Raw genomic sequence first — 24,763 nt, forward strand, 5'->3', positions numbered from 1 at the left:
GAGCATGCTCTAACTTTTTCCGCTGACCGTATGCAGGTGCACATGAGTTCGAAAAGGTATGGATATCCAAACTACTGCCTCGAACTGCGATGATTACTGTGGATTTTCCCCATCTGGGGACTTCTACTTTTCGTAGTGAATGCGGATTAAGCAAAAGTAAGTATGTTGCAAGTCTTATCCTGGTTTTATCGCTTTCTGCGAGCGTCATTTTTCTTTTGTCGGTTGGAGCCGTTGTTCTGCTGTCGTGTTCATTCAGACTCTGCATAATTTATTTTTTCTGCTGCAGCTACTGGTTTACAGATGACTTGACACAGAAGAATTGACAGGTAAAGCAAGTTTTCTTTCCAACTTTATTAACAAGTTTCGGGCATTAAATTGCCTGTTATATCTTGACTTGCTTCTGGGAACAGAGCCGTTTGGTTTTCGTTCACCATTTTAACATAAGCTTCATAATTATTAGCGACGAAATCGACACTATAAGCTTCATTTTAATATTTAGTGCATGTTGTGAATGTCTGAAAAGCGCAGCCAACCTATGTTTATCCCGGGTATCAGTGAGTCATTTCATTTTTCGTTTGAATATATTTTCTAGCTTGTGTTGTTCATATGTTCTTTTGAAAAATACATTTTGCAATGGCGCGCAAAAGAATCTGATACGATAGATACACTCGCTTTTTTGTTGTTGTTGCTAATATTGAAATAAACTAATGGCTTGATTCTCAGAGTTTTGAAATGTATAAATCTTTAGCAAAACTTTTCTGACCTGAAGAAAGACTATTTTACAGTTCAGTTACATTTATAGTTAAGTTAAGTTTTAAGTATCGTGGGAAAACTACGTTCTTTTCCTTTGTACATCCAAAATATATGTAGATTGAATTTTGTAAATGAAACCTTGAGCTGAGTAGTTGGAATCGACAAAAGTTCCATCAAATCAATGATGTTCATAACCTACATATTGTAAGTTGGTCCACTTGAGAATTAAATGTCTATTTATCAGTAGATCAATCACTTTATGTGAGTGTCACTAAGTTTATAAAGTAGCAGTTATACACCTCTAAATGTTACAATAAAATAAATTGCAAATTTGTATTAAAGTTCAGCTACTTTGGCAGTACCAGTTCATATTAATTTCAACTTTAAAACAATATTTTAAATTCTGCTATGTTGTCGCAGATCAATGTGTTACAACAAATTGGGACAACAGCACGGTTAAACTGATTGACAGTTACATTTTAATGTTTGTTGTTCTTATATTTCTGTTTATGCTCATGCCTTTATGACTAAGGAAGATTGATCTTTATTGTTACCGACAGGCAAACACCACCTATCTGTGTGTGGCTTGATGTTGGGTCAGCCCCCCTTTGGTCCTGCAGACCCTTCCACATGTGGGACACACATGGCCACTGTGAACATTTACTGTTACTGCTTCAGATCTGTTGGAGGTTGCAGGTTTGGAATTTCTGTTGCTGTACTGAAATAAATCTGCCTTTTTTTCTTGAGTTCAATAACCACACAAATAGTTCAAAAACCACACATCAGTTCAGTGACAGTAGACCTTAAAATTAAAAGATTTTCTTTTCTGTTCAATTCAATAGTTCAATAACCACACAACCAGTTCAAAAACCACACATCAGTTCAGTGACAGCAGATTTAAATATTAAAAGAGGGGTTTGGAGAGGGCTTTAGTGGGGTGAGGTCCACATCTAGAGCTTGCAGAAAGAACAAATAAAACTAAATAGTATCTATATATTACAAGCATTGTCAACAAGTTTACATTCTTTTTGAAAATCCATCGCCCTCTTACCCAATGTTTTTCTCTATAACCATATTTGGCATATGTTGGTCAATAATGTAGCCTGCTCTGGTACTTATGTCCGCTTCTTGCTTGTCAATGATGCAGATAATTTGGTCCGCTGACAATCTTGTAATAATCTAGAAGTCCCAATGGCACTATGAAAAACAATTTTTCCTTCCTGTCTGTGTATTCATATTATTCTGATTTGATATCAGCTGTGCAATAATGCAGTGCCTTCTTGTTTTTAACTAGCTCTCTTTCTTGCTCTGCAAAATTGCTAAAGTTTCCAATGTTTATCTTGTTTGTAAGTTTCATAATAGTTCTATTCAAAGAAGGTTCAAAAAACCCATAAACATACCAAACACTAACTCTATCTCACCTTACTCATCAAATACAAAGGAAAAAATAAATCGATATATATCAATGTATATTATGTTATATTAATAGGGTTTTTATGTTATACTATTATGGTTTAAATGAAATTTTTTGGGACTAAATGTTTTAAATAATTACTGGTTGATTAAACTATTTTCTTTTCTTTTATTTTAGAGATTTAAAAGATTACTCAATAGGAAATTGACTGGCAAATCCCCCCAGGATATGGCAAGGAAGAAGCAAATGACATATTGAAGAAAGTGATTAAAGACTGAGAACAATAACATGTGATGGCAGTTCTGTTACATGATTTATTACAAATTTCTTTGTCTAATGAATGCTTGCTGATTAAAATTTATTGTTTTCACAGTGTGATTTTTTATGATAATGTAGTCACATGGTCTAAAATTAATATTTTGGTGTTTACAAAGTGTGATTTTTTATGATGATGTAGTCACATGGTCTAAAATTTGGTCGGCCAAGCGGTCTAGCTGACCAGCCATAAGTCGAAGCTGGGCAGCCACTCGCTTGGCCTCTACCACAGTTTTTTTCACTTTTTTCGCTTTTAGTTTTAATTGCTCTTCTTGGCTTTGGATTTTTGCTTCCAGTGAGAGTAGTTTCCTCTCCCTTTACCCTTCCCTCCGATTAGTGTGTACCTTTCATTTCTCGGGAGGCTTGTACAGTTCATGGTTGGTAACCCGAGGGTCCTGGTCCAGAAAGTCGAGGTGAGTTTTGCACAGAAATGTACCCAGGCTGTAGTGAGGCAACTCACTCAAAACATTGGTCAACCTTCTCGGACAGGGCGTGAAGTACGAGCTGTTACTACAATTTGTTTCACCCTTAAAGCAGCAGCTTGTTTCATTTCGTTCTTGAAGCCGTTTTACATGGTTTCGGCGAAGCCAAACTGACCTTGTAAAGCCACAAACAACTGCTTCTTGGCCAGATATTAGGCCAAGTGTACCGGAACACTGGGGCTGTACTCGCACAAATTTTCCATTTGGAATTGGGTATTTACAGCTCGCTTATTTAACCCATTACGCAAGTTAAAAATCCCAGATAGTCAGACAGTCGGATTGAAAGGGCTGTTTTGCCGGCTTTTTTAAAATTAGTGACGGTTACCGGCGACGATTGTGGCGGGAAAAATGTAAACACCCGCGGCATCAGGTATTCCCGGGCTTAAACGGGGCTTAAACCGGACGTCGTACGATGGAAGGTCATGCAAGAGCCGCAAATTGTCGCGGAAGAGAAAGGTTTATTGAACCTTATTTTATTTCTTGCCGTTAATTTGAACTCGTAATGGGTTTACATCGTAGGTGATTGCTCAAGCTGTTGTATTGTTCAGATCTCAGATCAACTGAGATGGCTTGCACGAAGGCCATGCATTGTCGTACGATGTGCCTCGAGCTCACCGACGGAAAGAAATGCGAAAATGTGTATGTTCGCCTTTCGCGATTTTTTTTTCGCCTTCAGTATTTTGTTCCCCTGTTCTTAACGTTTGTGTACCTCATTTTATAGCCTTAAGTATTCCAAAACATTCTTAAGTTTTTAAATTTTGTGTTGTGCGCTCACCGTCGAGAACCTGACGTTCAGTCAAGTAAGGTCGCGTGTTTCGACAAAGAAAAGAGGCCTTTAATTTACTGCCAAAGTTATGAAAACTGCGATACTCCTTTTCGAGGAATCCTATTTCATGAATATTGAATTACTTTTGCATTGCTTGCCGTATCTGTTGAGTTATAGTAGTGAAAAGTTCGTAATTTTTCAAGCTTTGTTGAGCCGCTGCGGACAGGTCAGCGGATAGTAAAAATACCCGCGAAATGAGCAGCCAATCAGCGGTTTTTCCGCCGTGCCTGTAGAAAGATAAAGGCAATATTGTCTCAACTTTTATCGATTTTATTTGTAAATCAATTACCTTGTTTACTTGCTTATATTTTTAGCAGGATAATTTTAGTCCGAATACTCCAAACAGGGCCTAGTTTTCCGTCACGCTTGTCTCTCTATGTAAGACTTATGTAGATAATCGACTTTTCAAGGTGTTTACTCGCAAGAGAAAGTCCAACGGACGCTGGATTTCATGAAAGGAAGACGAGATAATCTGATTTGGGTGAGTCACCGTTATTGATCTGTTGTACCCCTAAAGGCTTTTATTGATTTTTCTTTTCCTCTTTCTTGTCGGATGGAGGCGTTTATTGTAGAGGCGTTTATTCAGCATCGCTGAAAAATAATGGATTAACATAATTCAACCTTTTTCTGGCTTAAGCTTAAGTAATAACCTTGAATGTAATAGAGAAAATTGCACCTTCATTTCCAATGTCAAGTAGTCAAGGACTTCGATGGCCGGTATGTACCTCTCCGTTTTGCCGCATTTTTTTGTGTATGGAATAACACGTCAAGATGTCTGTAGGACCATGCATTCAAACTTTAGAGACAAATAAATGTATAAATAATAAAGAAAAACAAATACTCCCAAATAGACAAAAAAAGACAAATAAATACTCCCAACTGGCAGGAGGCAAGACCATTTGAATCGAGAGGCGTGGAAGGATTTGAACTTGAGACTACCTTCAAACAAATTGATAAATTAGTGGTAAGAGCGGGCTTGTATCGGGACCTAACCTAAGGCGCCCTAAACCTTCAATCACACTGCTTCCTTTACTCCACATTCTCCCTCTCTACACAGACAGAAGTATACTGGAGAAAAACCCCTGAGGAGAGGACTAGCTACCAGTCCAGGATGGAGTAGTATTACATCGTACCATTACTTTCCGCAGAAACCGACATTAAAATTGCTGTCCAAATCATCCATATTGGAGCGGTTTTCGACTGTGACGTAGAACCAAAACCAAAGTAATAACTCTGTTCTATCAAAACAAACGTAGACAACACAACGGACCAATCAGAATCCGAAGCATAACATGTAACCGACGCCAAGCGCGAGAAAACGCGTGTGAGTTAGCCACGATTAGTTTTGGTTGTGTTCCTCATTGGTCGAGAAAGAGGCACGAATTTTGCTAAACAATCCCAGTCACAGCGTAGTAAAGTAAAACCACTTTAAGTTTGTTTATATGTGAAAAGAAAAAGTTAATATATCTATCCTTCTTTTTTTTTTTTTTTTAGCTAATAACGACTCCGAAAGCAGAGACAAGAGTCACCTGCCTGTTCTTTTACCATGGAGTGAAGAGAGAAATACAGAAGTGGAAAGAAGCCGGGAAAACACCCCCTCCATCTGAAGATGAAAAACAGAACATCTTATTGAAATGCCAGATTTCAATCAGTAAATATGCCAAGGTCGTCTTACTGGCGAAATCTTTCATGCAACGAAACAGCTCCATGGAAATTCGCATAGTTGACTCCGAAAAGTATGATGCAGAAAAACAAAAGGAAGTGGAGAGGGAGACGTTCGCCCTCATCCGACTTAAAGGTATTAAAGTAACTCATTTGTTGTGGTTATGTATGATGGTGGTGGTGGTTGCAGTTGGTAGGCCATCTTTATCTATGATCAATATAAGCGATCATTAAACGTATAGGTGTTTTCATCTTTCATTTTAGTAGTATCGTTACACAGTAAGCTCAACCCTCGCATGGGAAGTGTCTGTAAGATGGACATACTCAAGAGCTTTGTTCGTACCTTTCTAAAATAGACACCCGGAGAGTCGTCAAATTTGGTCTAAAACTGGTATTCAGTGTTGAACACGATGTTTGCTATACATAAATCTCTAATCTTCGGTGAGTGTTAAAAGGTATTTTCATTCAGAAAAGTGTCTCATTCCTCTATACCAAACTATTCCAACCCACGCCAGGACAGTTAAGAATAAATGATGAATACTAGGTAAAGACCAATTCTACCCAGTCAACGGTATTGGCCTGCCTTCTATCTGCTCTACCGTCTATCCGTTGTAACAGCCTTGCAGTTAAATAAGTCGTGTTTCCTCACTGAGTGACTTTTAGTATGAGTATCATTTCTCGCGTGAAAAGTGATCGGGAAAGAAAAAGTGATACGGTTTATCTTGCTACGTCGCCTGGTCCCCTAATTTCAAAAGTCAGTGTGACCTTTACATGTAAAGAGATTTATTAGTCGTCGTGATCGTGTTATCTAAGCCCTTCTAACATTAGACAAATAACTACTTTTGTACAGGCGGAACAGACGAAGCCATTTGCTACGCTGACCAGGCTTCATCTCCAGATCAGAGAAATTTTGCTTCTCATCTGGTGAACATTAATGGAGAAGAAGTTGCAAACAAGCGTAAAGTTTACGAGAAAAGTCTTTTGGTTGCTTGGAGCAACGAAGACTCGATTCTGAAACTTGCCACCGCGATCATGAAAGAAAACGCTGAAATGAAGTCAAAATTTGGCATTGACGCTATTGAAGTGAGTGCTCAGTTTTGTTTGTTTGCTTCTTTTTCTATTCCTTTGCGTTTTTGTTTGTTGTTCACCCTCTTACTTTTAGGGCTATCCGTTGATTCGCAAAATGTGGTTCTAATGTATCATTGTAGTCTTTAGATGAAAGTCGATGGTCTGATTTTTTAAATGAAGCTATTTTAAAAGACCTAGTGAAACGGCGTTGCAAGTTTTAAAAAATGTTAACGCTGCACTTCGTGCACAGACTTGCCGGGTGGCAAAACGCTATTAAATATCAGTGGCAAAAAAGCTATTCCACTCTCAGTCCGGCATTGCGCGCATGCCCACAAAAGTACGCACGGTGAAACAGTGAAAGATTTTTGTCGACTTGCGTGCGAATTTGAGCTTGACCAAGTTAAACGCAAGTACGATCAAAGCTTATCAAGTCCTGGCCAAGGGAAGTCAGTGTCAAGTTAGTCAGTTTCAACTAGCCATTGAACTTTCGACTCCGTTTGGTTAGGGTAACCTCTATACCTCTATGTCGATAGTGGTTGAGAAGAACAATGTTGTTGAGGCATCTCAAACTCATGAGTTCCATCAGACTTCAAGTTCGAGTTCGAGTTCGAGTGAGGTACGGGTCAACTTCGTAAATGATGGTCGGGTGTGACCCTAACTCTATCTAAAACCTTACCGTTTAAAATCGATCTTAAATACAAGATAGTAATCACTCACCTACCAAGAGACCATGAATATTACTTACTAAAAGCCGGAAAAAGTTATTAAATAGTTATTAGCGAGTATTTCTTGACTCGTCAACTTAAGCGAACTCGAAGTCATAAATAGTATGGAAAGAAAAAAGGTAGCCGTTAAAAAAATGCACGGTTTAAGAAAGGTTAAATGCACAAGTAATATGAATGGATTAGCAGAAGGCGTGAGCATAGTTGTGTTTCCATTTGTCCACAAAGCCTAACTGTTTTGATTTTTGGACATCTTCCAACAGAGCCAAGACTTAGCAAAGCTGGAACAGCTGACTCGCGTAAGTCACAAATTTCGAAGCGAGCTTGATGCTGGCTACTTTGAGCGCATCGGGGAAGGAAACTTTGGTTACGTCTACAAGGCAAAGAAGGGAGGACAAACTGTCGCTGTAAAAATCTTAAAGAACAAAGAAGACAGCAAGCAGATCGAAAACTTTGAGAGAGAAGTTGATATGCTGAGGTTAGCTAGTGGAAATGTCATGGATAATTATTTAGGCAAACAGAACTGCATGTTCCGTTTGGCTTCAGCTATGGGAAAACAAACTCGTGCCATTATCAAGTTTCTCTCTCTAACCGAAAGAAACCACGACAAATTCTCGGAGAAATAGATTCAGAACGGCAATACTATTTAAATACGGAGAACACGCCAGTAAATATCTGTTCCAATTGATCCCGCCTAAGAATGTCAATAAAGTTCGGTCGAATATACATAAAGCGCCTACTGACCAAGTTCTAATTCCTATGCGAATATGTATGTCATAAATATATGATGTAAGATTACCAAAAAAATATCATTTTTCTTATCTTCCCAGAAAAGCGAAGCATCCAAAGATTGTAGAGGTCATCTCTATACACATCTCCAAGCAAAGTGAGTTGTCTATCGTGATGGAGTTTATGGCGGGAGGAAACCTGAAGGACCTGCTGAGAAAAGAAAAGCAAGGACAGGGAAAAGAGTTCACGATCAGTTTCATTGAAGATATTGGTTCAGCCATTCAACATCTACACTCATTGGGTGCTATGCACCGGGATGTTAAACCTGAGAACATTTTTGTGAGTATCAGTTCTTTTCTTGTGTCATTGCTTTGGCTACTAAACTGTTACAAAATATAGAATAGAGTTACAGAATATTTTTGTCGGTTTCTTTTCTAAATCCCACCTGTCTTGCTTCAGGAGGTACAGGTTGCATACCCACCAAGCCTGATACCGCAGATATCGTAATCATTTTTGTTTGTGTTTTGTGCTTTGCCCCGTATGCTATCCAAATGTTGGAATTGAATCTTGTCATCAAATTGGTTTTCAAGGACTTTATGAGGAAGACTTGAAGGCCATGTGAACAAAGAGAAACATCTTGGCATAATCGTAGATCTGTACCTCATGCTTGGTTTTGTAGTGAAACGCCGTCAAATGTCCATCATACAATTTTCTATGGAGACAAATGCAAAATATAACTGATCAAGGACGAAAATTTGTTTTCTAATTTTCTTCACCCACGATATTTCCCCAGTTGTCTGAGGATCATAAATTCCTAAAGCTAGGAGACTTCGGCTTAGCTCGCGCTACTGAGGGATCTAGGAGCACAAAAACTGAAACTGGTTCCTATCGTTACATGGCTCCAGAGGTGTTGAGTACTGGGGGCCACTACTCCGAGTTATCTGATGTTTACAGCTTTGGTGAGTTTGGCTTATAGAAAAAATAGATACCTCCACGAAGTGGAGGTAAAATATTGCTTTAGTAGATATAGTACCAGACTGGTGGATAGCCAGTCCCAATCAGAGTGACTTTCTTTCTGAAAAATTGGTGAAAAATCTCCTTCGAGAAAATCAGGGCTATTCTGGAATCATTAATAAGGCTGCCAATGGCATGTGATCTCACCCATTTCTGTTTTTTTTTTTTTAGGTCTATTCTATTTAATTTTATCCGTAGATAGAGGAGGGCAGGTACTTAAATTTCACATCCTAATCAAAATGATGTCATTTTATATTTATTTTTTAGGGCTATGCCTTGTCGAAGTGGTCAGTGGCAAACGTGTGTTTGATGATATCGAGATTGACAAAACAGCCTTCATGGCAAAAGTCTCAGGGGCCAAACCAAACATTCCAGTAAGTTAAACTTCGCTTTAAAACGTATACGTTGCTATGAACAAGCTTTTCAACCTCTCTGAGTTTACCTTTTTTACCAACATTTTTATAGCCCCGGGGACTTGTCCCATTGTGTAAACTAACCATTTTCGTCAAAAGATCTAGTCACAGTCCCGGGAATTCAATCTGGTTTGAATTGAAGTCCCCGAGACTCGAACACTCAAATCCTAGCTCGCACCTTTCCGTGAACAATCCGTGGGACATGTCCTTGCAACCAGTTTTCAAGTGTGAACCACCTTTGTCCCAGGGGCTATTCCCAGAGACTCGACCGTCGTGAGTGCAGACGTTTATGATCTTTTACCTGAAATTTGTTGCAGAACATTTCCGTGAAGGAATTTGGAGAAGAAGCAGCGAAGATTAGGAAAATCATCGATGAATGTTTAGAACCTGTAGAGTCCCGTCCCGAAATGCACATCGCGCTGGATATTCTTAGAGGACCGTTACCCTTGCACCAAAAAGGAATGGAGCTTCACAGCGAGGCAACCAGAAGCGGTCACACAGGTACATTGTCGTCGAGGCGCGTGTTATCTGGCATGTGCACTTTGCAGTTGGTTTAGAAATCGTCGTCTGCATTCTGTGTGCAGAAGGCCATAGTTTCCATTCCCCTCAGGGACAAGTATATTTTTACCCCATGTCTGTGACAAGATGAACATTTCATCTTTGCTATAGTATTTTAATGTTTGCGTAACTTGATTTTTCAATGGCAACAGTTTCCGTTGCTTTTACATTTTTATACATTGTAACATTTCGTCCCGTCAACTGGGGAAATTTTCTGGGGCTTGAGAGAAATCGAAAAACTCAAAATGGCGGATCCAAGATGTCAATTGTGCAGGGAAAATGACGTACTTCCCACGTCATTTGACACGTCATTTTATTTCATTTTGAGAGCTCAAAACGGGAAGCAGTTGTTGTAGGACTTTCTAACTTTCTTGAAGTTTCGAAGGAGGACACAATGTGACCCGCACCAGAGCCGGGAGCCCTCCCAAAGGCCCAGGCCAAATGAGGTTAAGAACCTTGGTAACTGACAAGACAGCCTAGCCTAAACGCGACTGAAACAAGCGCGGAACTAAATTTCGTTGTCACTGTTCCCGTACTTGTAACAAAAACTTGCCAATAAAAATATGCCGATTCCATCATCCGTCTTCCTGCTCACTTTCGTTCGTGGATGGTTTTATCATTAGCTCCCCCGGCGTCTGCGGGAAAATGAGATTGCTGTAAATTACTGAGCGGAACTTTGCTATGATACATGTAGTTTTTCCACTTTGCTTGTAGTAGATATTTTAGACGGATATGTCAGTGAGCCTGCCAAAACAGCTACTTTATTTTTGTCGGAAAACGCGTCTGCTCTCGCAAGCTACGTGTCCGCTGATTTATATTTAGACACCTGAGGGGGGAAAAGTTAATTCTGGAACAGCGTAAATTAAACCCCTTTTTTTATTTCCACGCTGTTATTAGCCATTGGTATCATGTATGGAAATCCATGAACGTCGTCGTCTGACAATGACCCACTATCTTATTTTGCAGTCGTGAACACAGATGATCTAATGCCACCAGTCGCTGACAGCCACTCTGAACAACAGTCTTCAGATGACACCAATTCTCCTTATCCTACTACAGCAGAGGCTTTCAAAGAGGATCCGACGACTGCGTGTACGACTGACAACCGTACTTTGCAGCATTCTCCATATAGTGGTGGCTCACCCTACCCTCCTATAGCGCAAGCTTTCAGAGATGACGGAAACGCTCTATCCACGGATGGCCGCCAATCTGAAGAACAGTATTCAAGTAGCATTAATTAGGTACTGGGATATCGAAAAATAATGCCCGAAGCTAAAAGATTATCCAAAAAATGAACAGTTTGATGCGATTAACAATTAACCTTAGTTAGTACCTTTAACTGAACCTCAATTGTGTCCCAGTTTTTAGCTGTATGTTAGTTTTATTTTAATGTATTTTTAGCCTTTATTTTAAAAGGACCATCCTGAAAAGTACCATCAGGTGATTGCAAGCATCCTCTTAAAATATTGTTTTTATTAAGGGAACGTTCGAAGGTGGCTTCAAATTTCTCGGGATGGTCTCAGTCTCAGCGGAGACCATTATTACCAGCAAGCTGGGAAGGGATTTATTATTATTATTTTTTCTTTACTTTCCCCTGATTAATTTCTGAAATGCGTAAGAGCTAAAACAGCCAGTGCTGGTTTAGGGCATGATTGGTAGAAAAGAAACGCAAACTGATTATTTGATTTGATTTGATTTGATTTTACTGTGGTTTGATTAAAACAGTGAAGACCTAAAAATATGGCTCTTCCCTTACTTTTTTTTTTTGTCTCATCGAAAAATCGGGCGATGAATCTCAAATCGGACTAAGGTTATCTACTGATAACCACCGCTCGAGTTTGTATCACCTGACGTGTCTCCATTTCCAAGTGTTCTTAACACTCCCATTTTACAGGAGGTAGGGTAAACTTTTTCCCACGAATGACAGTCTATCTGAAGAAAAGACAGCGATGCAGCCGACCCTCCAGAGCAACTGACACTCAACAACTCCTGATAGGAGCACTCGGATTTCTTTTTTCCGAGTATGCCTGTGTCACTTTCTAGAATAATACATCACTCTCGTTCATTCGCCAGGCTGGAGATATGCCATCACATTTATTTCATGTACCACACATTCGACATTCAAACCCTAGCAGTATGCAGGAGGGTTTGTCCCATGAACCTAGTTTAATGGCCTTAGCTCCCACGAGTCTCCTGTAGCTCAGTGGTAGAGCTTCCGAACTAGTAATCGGAAGGTCTTAGGTTCGACTCCTGATAGGAGCACTCGGATTTGTTTTTTCCGAGTATCCCTGTTTCACTTTCCAGAATAATACATCATTTTCATTCATTCACCAGGCTTGAAATATACCATCACATTTATTTCGAAAGACACTCAACAGTAGCTATTTTCCTTACCCTTCAGGTTTATATCGGAAGTATACCATAGCTATCCAAGCTAGCTTATAGGCACTTCACTCAAATAACAGGAAACAGATAATTCAAATTAAACATGACAGGTGAAAAATCCCAAGTGGATTTGAACTTGGGGCTACGGAGAAACAGCTCAAACTTGCGGGCTAGTGCGGAACTTAAACCAGGGCTCTTTGGATTACAAGTACGGCCCCATAACCGCTCGGCCTCGCCCCCACCTGTTGTTCAAGTGGCAGCAATTCACCAGCTAAGTTCGAATTCCAAGCACCGAGTAATGGTTTGAGAAGCTACGTTAAAAACTCGAAAAAGTGTTTCATCAGACCTCCAAACACCGCGAAATTGGGTAAAAAGTTCGGCAGCGCCTTGTTTTTTCAAATGTTCACCAAATCTTGTAATATTAGATCGTATTCCAAACCCCGTTCAGGTTAGTGATTTTTTTAAAGGGGCAGTGTCACCGATTTTAAGTGCGCCTTTGAATAGCGAAAATACATAGATGTATCGATGGAAATGTTAAAATCATGTTTAGTATTGTTAACAGTTACTATACGAGTATACATAAGCTAGCTTGTATTAGTTGCATGAAACAAAGACAGCAGGGAATACTCATACTAAGTGATTCAGCCGTATTTTCACATAGGATCACTGTAATGACTCGTTATATCAAAGGAACAAAGTAGTAGTAGTGGTTATCACGTCTGCCTCGAACGCATGAGACCGGGGTTCGAATCCTCGGCGGTGAACCATATTTTCGCATAGTATGTTATATCTTGCTTTTACACGTTAATGTTATCTTTTGCTGTGGATGGCTTAGATGGATTACAAGTTGAAAAAATTGGCCAATTTTTTCAAGTTCTTCCTGCGTATTTTGGAAAAATTGCTAAAAACTGATTTATAAATTGTTCTTCATTGGACAAATCACTTAATATTTTCCTCCCAGTGCTTTACTAATAATTTCATGTCAGAAAAATGGTTCTAGCTTTGATTAAGTGCAGCAAACTCTCCGTGACAATGCCCCTTTAGTTACGAGTTTAATAAATATTGTATCAGAACAACGAGCTCTCAAATGTAATTTTGTAAGTTAATTTGTACCTCAGAATTTCGATGACATGCGTGAAAGCGCCTTTTTACAGTTGCGTACTTAGTGACCTGGCCTTTGAGTGGAATCGAGGCTTGATTTGACTTTGTCTTGACACATAATTCCCCCCTTTTCACATGGAAATTGTCTCGTTCTCCATACTCGGAGACCCAGGACCCGATAGTTGTAAACTTACTAGATTTGACTTCTTCTTGACCCAACTATCTGCCCCTTGGTCTCCGAGGATGTTTGTTCTCATGCCTTCTAGTTGGCATTTACACCGGTGAAAAGCAGTGAGTCAACTCCAGCCTTACATCGACTTAAACAGATTGCATTGAATTAAGAACGGCAAAATATCTTGTCATTATATTTTTTGTACTCATCGTGCATACTCTTTAAATAAATAAATAAATAAATAAATAAATAAATAATAAAGCAATGGTCCTGCACGACGTTAACTTCATTTTGGATGTATCAGCATCATTTAAGCTCATCGTTCAAGCTGCATGTATCTGCAGAGAACCGTTTCTCGGAAAGTTACGATACCGTATCTCCTCGAATAATAGCCGTCCCTCGAATAATCGCCCACCTTTAACGAAAATATTTAAAATAATCGCCTCCCTCGAATAGTCGCCCCACCCCCCCCCCCCCCGCCTCTCGCCATTTTCTCTTTCTTTTATCCCCTCCCTCTCTAGCTAAATATGGACATCTTGAGTAACAAACAAGCTTTCATTTAATCGTCACAGCTGAATGGTGGATATAACAGCACTTGTTTGTTGTTGTTGTTTTTTTACAGTTTTTTTCTATGGTAATGTTCATGTATTTCACTTTTTCAGACTCTGACACCGAAGATATTGACATTGAACATTGATTAATCAACGAAACAAATTTGAAACTCTTAAAAAGCCCACGTTCGGTTTATTTCAATGACGTGATTAGTTTTTTTTTTAATTTATTTTTAATGATTAATTAATTTTAATAAAACAAACATTAAATATTTGAAATAATCACTCCCTCGAATAATCGCCTTCCCTCGAATAATCACCCCCTTTTCTCTGCGAGAAAAGAAACAATCGCCCCGGCGATTATATTCGAGGAAATACGGTCACTCACCGGGCCTGAAGACCCGGGGGGGGGGGGGGGGGGGCACTTGACCCATGTTTGGGTATAGGGGTGCCGCTGGGGGTTTGAAACCCTGACCCTGTTTAGGACGAAAATAACCTTAAATACCTACCCTGTGTAAGACAGCGCCCTCTATTCTAAGACCCTATTTAGGACAAAGGACAACATCTATCTCTTGTCTAACACAAGTGTTTATTGGCAATAGTAATAACATTTAAAGGCCCACTGTCACTTACCGGACGTGATGTTCCACGTATTGAAACGCGAATACCAATCACAACAGATAAAATAATACACTACCTAGAAGTGATGGCGAAAAATCCCAAAATTTCGCATTAACAGCGGTGAACCTTAAGTGGAAACTCAATTGACGTGAAGTGAAGCATTGTTCACTAAAATAAATGCAGAGTAACGTCTCTGATTTCGGATTGCCAAATACAATACGACAGTCTTGCAACGGGTAGGACGGGTCAACGGGTAGGACGGGTCTAGGACGGGTCCAAGACAGACTGGCTTAAATTATATACCCTGTTCAGGGCAGAGACGCCAAAAACCATACCCTATCCAGCGGCACGTCCCCGTATAGCTCATATAGGGGAGTACCCCCCTCCGGGCAGAAGACTACAAATTGCATGCACGATGTTTCTCAAATGAAATTCGATCTTTACTGTTTTAAGAGTTTGATTTTAACCAACACATTCTGTACCAAAAATACTACAGGCCGATTAAAAATTGAAAAATAAATACTTACCAGGTACGGTTAAATTTTGCGAAACTGTTGCCTTTTCGGATGCCTTCTGTCCCTTCACACAGACTGAGTAACAAAACACTGGCTTCCGTTATGTAAATGTATGGCGTGACCTTGTGAGTTTGTCAACATCCCTCGTGAATGAGACGTGCTTGAACGTGAAACCTTCCGAGAAAAGAAGGATGTTTGAGCCTTCTTGATTCTCTGATTAAGCATAACTTTGACGGGCATTACAGTTGGGTCTTTCGTGTGTTATTTAGTTCCTTTTCTGGCGAAATACTGCCCTCGTACAGTCGTTAGTTAAAGACAAAGTTGACCAATTGTGGATAAATCTGCATATAACGTTCGCGAGCGGAACCATGAATATCGTGCTTGCTATCATTGTATTTTTCTTGCAGTTTAAACCTGCAGTCCTCGCAGAAGGTAAGGTTTCCTACGTTTGATCTAGATTCTTTTCCTCCTTGCAATTTTATACATTGTACCGGGTGAAAATGAAGAATACAGGGGAAATTATTTATATAGATTTGGAGTAGCGGATTTTAATTGAAATGATACGTATACCTCACGTTAGAAGTAGTATCGGTGACAAATTCTGTATAGGCAATTCCAAGTTATTTTTTGTTCTCATTTGGCTTAATTCCAGTCCAATAAATACTCACGTGTTATTTACTTTTGGAAAGTGCTGTTAATTTGGCGGAGACGGTTAAACGATTTGCCGTATAAAATATTGATGACGCAATGGTGGTGTACAGTTGCGTGACGCCTTAGAGGGGTAGGGTAAACTCCAATATCTTCAGAAGTAATGGGGCGACATATTTTTCTTCCTTTCTGAAAATGAAGTGAATTGTCCTATACCACCCCCTTAGACAGTGTACAGACTTTCCCTGAAGAAGGTTAGTATTGTCTAACCGAAATATTGGGCAATAAAATTATTTTAGCTGTCCGATCAGCCTTGCATTTAATTTTACGTTACAGATTTTTAATTGGACTTGTCTTGCGCATCATACTTTATTTTTTTCTTCTCTTCCTAACTGTGTTAATGTGCATTGTAAAGTGTAGGGAGTTTACAAAATACTGGATAGTAACGCCACAATGAAGTACCATCCAACACAGGCAGTAGAGTGGGAGTGGGGGGCGGGGGGGGGGGGGGGGTGGGTAGAAGTCTAGTAATTCACCAAATTGCTTAATGCTGCAGAAACCGGAGTTAACCCGTTCATTTGTTTGGGACCCCACGAAATCAAAATGTCGGCAGCAACAAGAAAGTCAGAAACAAAGCTTACCATAAATCCTCTAACAAGCACTTATTTAAAATTTTAGATTTTTCTACCGAAGCATAGTATGCGGTTGTCGTTGCCGTCGCCGTCCTCGTTGCTTTTGAGCAACTTAAAGTTCCCTAATCTCTCAGATTGGACGCAGACTTTACATTTGCCTTTATGATTTTTTCACCTGGCATTAACCAGTTGCTACCTTTCTTTGCAGGAAGTTTTTGGCAGGTTACAGACTTCCACTATGACAAAACCTACCAGTTTCCCACAGACCCGAACAAGATTTGCAATTCCCAGACACCTGATACCCAAAAGCCCAGTAAACCTGGCACCTGGGGAAATTATCTGTGCGATTCTCCCTGGAAGCTCATAAACTCCTCAGTCTTTGCCATGAGGAATATTGAACCCAATCCAGATTTCATTATTTGGACCGGGTAAGACGTTCATTAAAATGCCACAACAGGTTAGGCAACAGAAAAAAGATGTTAAATGAAAAAACTATTTTATATTACGTAATTTCGGACTTTTGTGTTGCACCCATAATAATTTTGCTTGACTGATTTTATTTAGTATTTTCTACTTTATCATACAGTTTAAGGTTATGTTTCCTTGACAACGGTATTGATTTGTATTGAATTGTATAATTTCCTTTACTGTATATTGTATTGTAATTTTCTTTCCCTTTTTCTGCTAAAATGACTGCTGGTGTTATGGAACCGAAATAACACTAGAATAAGCCTCTGTTATAGTAAATTACTTATCTATTTTCCTATATTGTATTGTATAATTTTCTTTTCCTATATTATATTCTATTGTAATTTTCTTTCCTTTTGCTGCTTTTGAAAGTCTTGGTGTATTTATTTTTTTGTATATTGGCGTGGAGAAAGCGATATTTTTATTTGCTCACAATAAAAGAAAAATAAATAGATTATTCCAGCTGTTTCAATTTATGGGCGAAAATCTCAGCAGCTGAGTTTTGAAGAGATGGTTATCAAGCTCAGAAAGAGAATTGAAATACATCGACATGTTTTGAAAAACCACGACCCAGTTGTTCAAAGCCCGATTAAGCTAATCCTGGGTTAACGTGAACTTTGATTCGAGTATATTGACTAATCCGTAAAGTTTGGTCGAAGAGATTTTTGCCCTTAGTTTTGCCTTAGACTTTTCTTTACATTGAGCTTAAAATGAGCCTTTTAAATCATCTTTAATGACCGAGATGAAAACCTCGGTTAACTTTTAATCGTGGATTAGCGTTAATCGGCTTTCGAACAACCCGGCCCTGAATGATATGCTTTTGGTTGATAAAATCTGTCGTTTTGTCAATTTATGCAGAGATGACATGCCTCACGTGGCAAACGATGAGCTGAGCACGCAAGAGGTCATTGAAACTGTTAAAAACCTAACGGAGCTGCTGGCCACGGTCTTCCCAAACACAACCATTTATCCCGCTCTTGGTAACCATGACTACCACCCTAAACACCTGATGCCGCCAGAGCCGAATAAAATTTACACAGCTGTGGGAAACTTGTGGAGTCGATGGCTTCCTCAGGATGCTGTCGATAGCTTTAAGAAAGGTTTGTTTAAGAAATTTCACTCCTTTACCCTTAATATATAGCGGTAAATTATCGTTTGCGAAAAGCTAGCAATCCGCTGTACCGAAAATGATGGCGACTGGTACATTAACCCATAATTCTTAGCGTACGAAAATCCTAAAAAGGCCCATGAAAACGGACAGAAAAGTTCTAGAAACTTCAAACCTAGCATACGCAATGGTTTTAGTGCACGGACGACTTCCGCAAAAAATTTGTTTTGCTATGTGCCTATTGGCTGTGTTAGGTTCGCAAGGAATCGTGGTAAAATTTACAACCGCCACCTTTTTCCGTACGATGGATTACATTTGATAGCACTTCACAGCGAGCTTAATAGGCTTTAAGCGTTTTAAATGTCTTAAAAAACTTCAAGAATACAAAACACTTTCTTAATGGAACAATCAAGCGAATGTGTACAGTAATGATATTTAAGGAAATTGTTTGTCCGTCGTCAAACTGCATTAAAAGTTCCAAATCGGGCGTTGAAGTGACAGCAAAACAAACACCTTAAATGAAATTGTTCTTTTTCTTTAAAGAAATTTAAATCCAGCGCAAGAGCAAGTAACACCGTTGAGGACGAGTTTCGGTTTCCATCTAACGTAAGACATTACTTGACCAAATTTGCGGAAATCCTAACTGGCTCTGGAAATGATAATCATACTATTTTCTCGTTCTCCGCTTCTCACGTTAAACAATTTCTTTAACTGTTACTTTACTGCTTTAAAGGAATAAAACCATGCGGCGTTTCTGTCTTATGGAATTTAAGGCTGATGAAAGGATCATTATTGTCATTTCGGACCTTTACAGTTTGGTTTCCCATTTCAGGTGGATTTTACACTGTTCTTATCAAACCCGGCTTACGCCTCATTAGCCTGAACACTGTCTACTACTACACAAACGACAAGCTTACAGCTAACTTCAAAGATCCCGCTGATCAGTTTGGATGGCTAGATGGAGTTCTGACGAACGCTTCTGTGGCTAAGGAAAAGGTACTAGCAAATCATTCCTCAGTTTTGACGGCTGTTGAGTTTTTTATTTACTACCAAAACTTTGTCCAACCGTAACTCTTTCATCCCACTTTACACATCTTCATCTCCAATCTTCCTGTTTTGCCCTACAGAATCTTTTGTAAGTGCGTGCTCATTTCCCATCAAAGGTTCTCGTCCTTGCTCCGAGAGGTTTTTCTCCGGGTACTCCAGTTTGCCCTCTCCTCAATAACCAACATTTCCAAGTTCCAATTCGATCTGGAATATTGTCAAAAACGATATCATGGGCTTCTGGCTCAGAAGATTGCGTAAGCACTCCCCATTACAAATTACTTTACTTAACTCCATTTCAAGTCACGGCAAGGGCCGAAATAGCTGCGGAGTCCCCAGTGCTGTACTTAAAGTGTTCTCAAAACGCTTACCTCTGTCACGTTGGCGAGAGATTCGACTATTTGCATATTTGCACGGTCAAGCCGCTACGGAAGAGTCATAAGCTGCCAGACGTTTACAAGTATCCACGGATTATCCGACGTGCACGAGTCTCCTTTAATTCAATGGCAGAGCATCATACAAGTGTGGGTTCTTCTCCTGTTCGAGAGCACTAGTAGCGTGTCACTGACTGGCAGCTGAATCTTTCTCATGATCCACATGTAACCGATGTAATTTACAATACATAGGAGAGACTAAACGACGCTTAAAAGACAGCTTTAATGAACACCGCTGCACCATAGATAACCCTACCACTAAATCTAAACCCACCACAGCCGCAGAACACTTCCTCGCCGCTCCTAACCACACCGCTAACGACATGCAATTTATCTCCATAGAAAAAGTCTACTCCAACCGAGACTCAATCCGTAAGACCAGGGAAGCCTTTCTAATCTCAAAAGGCGGAACACTTCTTCCACATGGCCTGAATATTCGCTAAGAAATTTACTACCTTTTTTCCTTTTTTAAATATATTTTTTTTAATTTGCTTCATCTTTTATACTGTCAATCACTTAGTTCCGTTATTACTTGTAATATAGGCGCATTTCCCATTTCCCAATGCAAATTCTCATTGTACCTGAAGAAGGCTGGTTTGGCCAGCCGAAATATAGTACACTCTAAAACGTAATTCTACGTTGTATCGGTCTCTGCTTCTCTTATCAGCTGCAGGACAGCCGGTTTTCTTTTTCTAGAAATTCGCGGAGGGAGACGTGGATCGTTGAGTTCGGGAAGTCTCTCCCCAGTCTCATTTTCCATTGCCTCGCTTGCTCCAGACTTTCTGTTCGAGGACTCCTCGTGTTCGTGCTATGGAGCAACGCAAAAAGTACGGACCCTTGCGTTTACGAAGTTTAACATCCACTTATCAACATGATGGTAATGATAGCACGCGGAATTTTTTTTTCTCTCACGTTTGAGCATAAATGTAGTTGAATCGCCTAGCCTTTGTCGCCTTTGTCTTTTATCGGCATTCCATGGTACTAATGGCAGATCAGAGAACTCTGCAGTGTATGTTGAAGTACTAAAGTGAACCCATGAATTTCCCACTAGGCGTTAGCCCTAGTAAGGAGATGGGAGATCGCACGAGGCAAAGAAAAATACCTCCGACATCGGCGGGAATCGAACCCACGACTTCCAGATTTGATTGTCCGTTGCTCTACTGACTGAACTAGCAGCACAACATTCATTTGTACCCTTCCATTTGAACACAAATGTTACAGAAAGATTTTGCGTGAGTCGTGGACTCAGAGAAGGACGAATGGCTGTATTAGAAATGAGCTTGAAGTTCCAGTAGGATGGTTGCTGAACTCCGTATAAAATTTGTTTGAACACATGAAAAGGCATGATTCTTTGGAATTGGCCGTGCTGGAAGGACAAGTACCTGGCGAAAGATCTCGAGGCAGACAGAGAAGGAGATGGAAAGATTAAATGCACCAGCGAGAGGTTCGGATACACCACGAATGAGGCTGGGAGATTAGCACAGGATCGCGTTCTGCAGCGAGCTACTGTGCATGCCGCCACGTCCTGATAAGGATACGCTACCATTCATTCATGGTAATGACTGATCAACTATGGGGTTGCAACCAATCCCTGGAGATCCAAAAAGACAACGGTATGGCGGCCATGTTGGATGACAAAACAAAAGGTTGTGTCATCCAACATGGCTGCCACACCATTGTCTTTTGGATCTCTAGGGATTGGTTGGAAACCACCTATTGCGTTTTGTTTCTCAGGTCTTCATTATAGGTCATGTGCCACCTGGAGCCTTTGAGAGAGCCCCTGGAAAGAAGTGGTTCTACCCACAGTTTAACAGAAAATACATCAATACAATTCTGAAACACGCTGATGTCATCACCGGTCATTTTCTAGCCCACCAACATTGTGACAGCTTTAAAATATTCTACGACGAAAATGGTGAGAAATTAACGTTTCCTATTTCCTTAATTTATAGCGGAGTTTCAGTTCTTGTTTTTGAAACATCTTTGTCGTACAAAACCTCTTTAATTCTTCAGAGAAAAATAAACGTTTAGAACTCGGAGCTTCTTCCATCCGTCTCACATGGAATAGCGTTTGTTTCCAGGCTCCGTTTTTACTTGACTGGAACTTCAGAACACATGGTAACCAACGATCGCTTTCGACAGCTGAAAGATACTATGACTCATGCATACTCAAACCTCGTTGGCTTAGCGGCCATGGTACATGGACAATTATACCATACCCCACAAATCACGTCATTGAGAAAAGAAAGTATCACTATTAAAATGGGCAATATTTAGCGGTATATCGCGTTTGTTTTTAATGAAGCAATTATTCCACTCGCGCTTGTTCGATACGAGATGATTGTAGCTATCATCTCGTACCCAAAGCGCGCTCGTGGAATAATTGTTAAATACTCCATGGGCTCTAAGCTAATCAAAACTTATATAATGATGTATTGTGGTGGTACCTGTAATCAAATATATGCATAAATAGGCCATTTTAAGCTTATTCGATATCATTTCTTACTCTCGATGCACACTCGCTACGTTTTAAATTAAATATAGCTTCATAATGACACTTCTGCCATTTACACTTGCTTTAGTTTTAAACTTTATTTTGAATTACTTCAATGTCTTGTTTTGTACACTTTCCTTCAAAATCGAAAGCCAACAAAAATCTCTTCAACGTACGGCGTGAAATGTCATTTTTTTGGACGGGGGAGGGGGTGGGGTGGGTGGAAAATCATATCATTGCTCGACCTATTTATGATACACTCTTTTTTTTATATACATATATGTAAGAATTTATTTTATAAGACTATCGAGGCTGAAATTTGCCTTTTTTGTAGAATATTTTTAAGACTAAACTCGAGGCTGAGATTTTGAAAAGAATAGAATTTTGTGTGTTGACAATAGACCCTTTGCATAAATGGCGCCCAAATTTGAATAACAATACTTGATACATCCTAAGCCTCATATTCATGTGAAAAATCCTTTGTCTGGAAACATAAACGGATGTATCAAGTATTGTTATTTAAATTTGGGTGCCATTTATGCAAAGGGTCTATGATGGAGACTGTATAAAGCTGTATACACCGCGAGAAGTACGTTTTTCGTCTTTGTTTTTACGGAGTTCATGTACAGTGTGTCTTTCACGACATTAAACGGGGCCTGTCTGTTAACAATCAACGTGGCATTAATGGGGTTGACAGGCCTGCGCGACTCTCATGTGTGTGTTTAGCCTAAATAAGAGTTTTGCCCTCACGGGTATGTCTACCAGAGAACACCCTTTTCTCCATGAAAAGAGCGGTGCTCCCTGTAAATTTTCTTTTAGCGCTGGATTTTCTTCTTATTAAATGCCATCTATGATTTGGAGGATTTGGAAATCCTGACCCTGTTTAAGACACAATTCTCCGGTGTCCCTATCCCTTTTAAGACAGAATTCAAGATTTTCAGGCCCTTTCTAAGACATTTAACTCAAAATCACACCCTGTTTAAGACTAGAATGAAATGAGAATACACTGCTTTCTTACTGTATTTTAATGCATTGGCAATCACAATCTGTTTAAGCCATTAGGTCATGTAGGGATACCCTGTTTAAGACAGAAAGTGATGAAATAGATACCCCGTTCAAGACAAAACACCCTGAAAACCATACCCTATCGGGCCGCACGTCCCCGTTAAGGTCACATAAGGGAGTAACCCCCTCCCCCCCCCCCCCCCCCCACCCCGGTCTAGATCATACCGAAAATTACGATCCCTCATTAACCCGGCGTCACTGACATACATATTAGGACCGTACAAATGGTTTCTGTCTCTAAACGAAAGGTGAAAACGTAAGGATTAAAGCCCGGGGATTATAAAAAGCATTCGTATGACAAATGTCGTTTTCCCCTGTATTTCATTCTGACTGCCAGAAATGCAATTTTTGCATTACTTCCAAGGTATACGTACGCAAAATTGTAATCACGATTGACTAAGCGTCTCGCTTCACTCTTTCTGATGTTTTAGGCACAACGTTTAATACACTGAAGGACGATCGGCACCGAGAATTCCTGTTGATTCGCTTCCAGCAGTCTAGTCCAAAATAGTACATCCATAATTATAAGCACAACTATTCCTGTTTACGTCCGAAAGGCATTGCATTACACGAAACTGAAACTACAAAGGTATTTTCCCCTTCATTACATTTCATCGATGGCGCCCACTTCTGATGAAGTTGAGGTAAAATTTACTATTGCATCATTTTTAAAGCGTTTCACTGCTCAAATTATGTGTTGTCGTTGAAAATTTTGAGTCTGTGTGTCGAGTTGACTCGTGGAAGTCGATGAATTGTGTGATGCTGTTTGTCAGTACTGCGTCAGTGGAAATTGCTTTTGGAATTTCACGTGCCTTATTGCATTTGGTAGTGAAAAGGTGAAAAGACGGCGAAGAAAAACCGATATATAACCGACGAAGTTTGAAATTAAGATCGAATGTAAATCCAGAAAGCACCAAAATGAAGATTCACTTGACACATTCGATTTTCATGATCAGTACGCGCGTGCTAGTCAACATGCGGTAAGCTTAAATTACCTGCTTTGTTTGCTTTTCGCTTGCGCTGCATTTTATTTCGGTTTTATGTCCCATGTTTTTTAACATAATTTCTTGGTTAAAATCTACCACACTTTTGTGATCAAGCAAGCATGTTGCGATCATAATTGATTTCTTCAGCTGATTTATTTTCAGTTCGAACAAGTTACGCTCAAAACTGAAAACATCTGCGGCAAGCTTTTGTCATACTTCGTTTCGGCATTCCTCTGTTTACGTTTCATCTATTCATTGCATTCAGTGTTCGAGTTTGAGGTCTCTCTTAATTTCCTTTTTCATCAAGACTGGATCGAACAAAAGCATTCTCTACCAGTGCTCAGTCTGGAGTAGTTTTTCAGCTATGGCGTTGGAGTCACCAAATCTTTCATGAAATTTTTAAATAAGGAGATTTTGTGATAAAATTGTCTTATGTCCTCTTTTTACTACCACACGGCAATGTGTAAATCAGTTATTTTCTGTATTTATTGCCAACGGATGTTTTTACCGTGTTTAAATGAAGTGTTAATTACGTTACGTTGCGTTATGTTATGTTAGTGGACTTAAACTTAATTCTGGGGTT

The 24,763-nt window shown here is 39.7% G+C and overlaps 2 protein-coding genes and 1 long non-coding RNA gene across 3 annotated transcripts in view; all 3 read left to right on the forward strand.

Annotated features, from left to right (window-relative positions):
• Positions 1–24,763, forward strand: part of LOC146487150 (uncharacterized) — a 41,393-nt gene that overhangs the window by 14,777 nt on the left and 1,853 nt on the right. The window contains exons 8-17 of the mRNA XM_085084719.1: positions 4,201–4,271; positions 5,285–5,588; positions 6,303–6,535; positions 7,506–7,720; positions 8,073–8,310; positions 8,765–8,930; positions 9,253–9,359; positions 9,716–9,899; positions 10,923–11,194; positions 23,752–23,838. Of these exons, the coding sequence (XP_084940845.1) occupies positions 4,201–4,271; positions 5,285–5,588; positions 6,303–6,535; positions 7,506–7,720; positions 8,073–8,310; positions 8,765–8,930; positions 9,253–9,359; positions 9,716–9,899; positions 10,923–11,194; positions 23,752–23,838 (1,877 nt within the window). The remainder of the gene's footprint in view (positions 1–4,200; positions 4,272–5,284; positions 5,589–6,302; positions 6,536–7,505; positions 7,721–8,072; positions 8,311–8,764; positions 8,931–9,252; positions 9,360–9,715; positions 9,900–10,922; positions 11,195–23,751; positions 23,839–24,763) is intronic.
• Positions 33–2,542, forward strand: LOC146487151 (uncharacterized). Its single transcript, XR_014857064.1, has 4 exons — positions 33–156; positions 287–326; positions 1,314–1,449; positions 2,345–2,542. It is a non-coding gene; the product is annotated as an uncharacterized LOC146487151 (long non-coding RNA).
• On the forward strand, positions 15,451–21,878 carry LOC146487152 (acid sphingomyelinase-like phosphodiesterase 3b). The gene is made up of 5 exons (XM_085086090.1): positions 15,451–15,733; positions 16,790–17,009; positions 17,908–18,149; positions 18,990–19,153; positions 21,370–21,878. The coding sequence occupies exons 1-5, from the start codon at positions 15,670–15,672 to the stop codon at positions 21,664–21,666; spliced, it is 987 nt and encodes a 328-aa protein (XP_084942216.1). The 5' UTR covers positions 15,451–15,669; the 3' UTR covers positions 21,667–21,878.

This window comes from Pavona decussata, unplaced genomic scaffold (assembly GCF_977016875.1).
Source record: "Pavona decussata unplaced genomic scaffold, jaPavDecu1.1 SCAFFOLD_16, whole genome shotgun sequence".
NCBI classification, from domain to species: domain Eukaryota; kingdom Metazoa; phylum Cnidaria; class Anthozoa; order Scleractinia; family Agariciidae; genus Pavona; species Pavona decussata.

What these genes read in the sequence shown, in the direction of transcription:
- LOC146487152 (XM_085086090.1), top strand. Translation starts at nt 15,670, where the DNA reads ATGAATATCGTGCTTGCTATCATTGTATTTTTCTTGCAGTTTAAACCT. An exon ending in ACCTGCAGTCCTCGCAGAAG is followed by an intron (nt 15,734 to 16,789) that starts GTAAGGTTTCCT and finishes CTTTCTTTGCAG; the next exon opens with GAAGTTTTTGGCAGGTTACA. An exon ending in CTTCTGTGGCTAAGGAAAAG is followed by an intron (nt 19,154 to 21,369) that starts GTACTAGCAAAT and finishes TTTGTTTCTCAG; the next exon opens with GTCTTCATTATAGGTCATGT.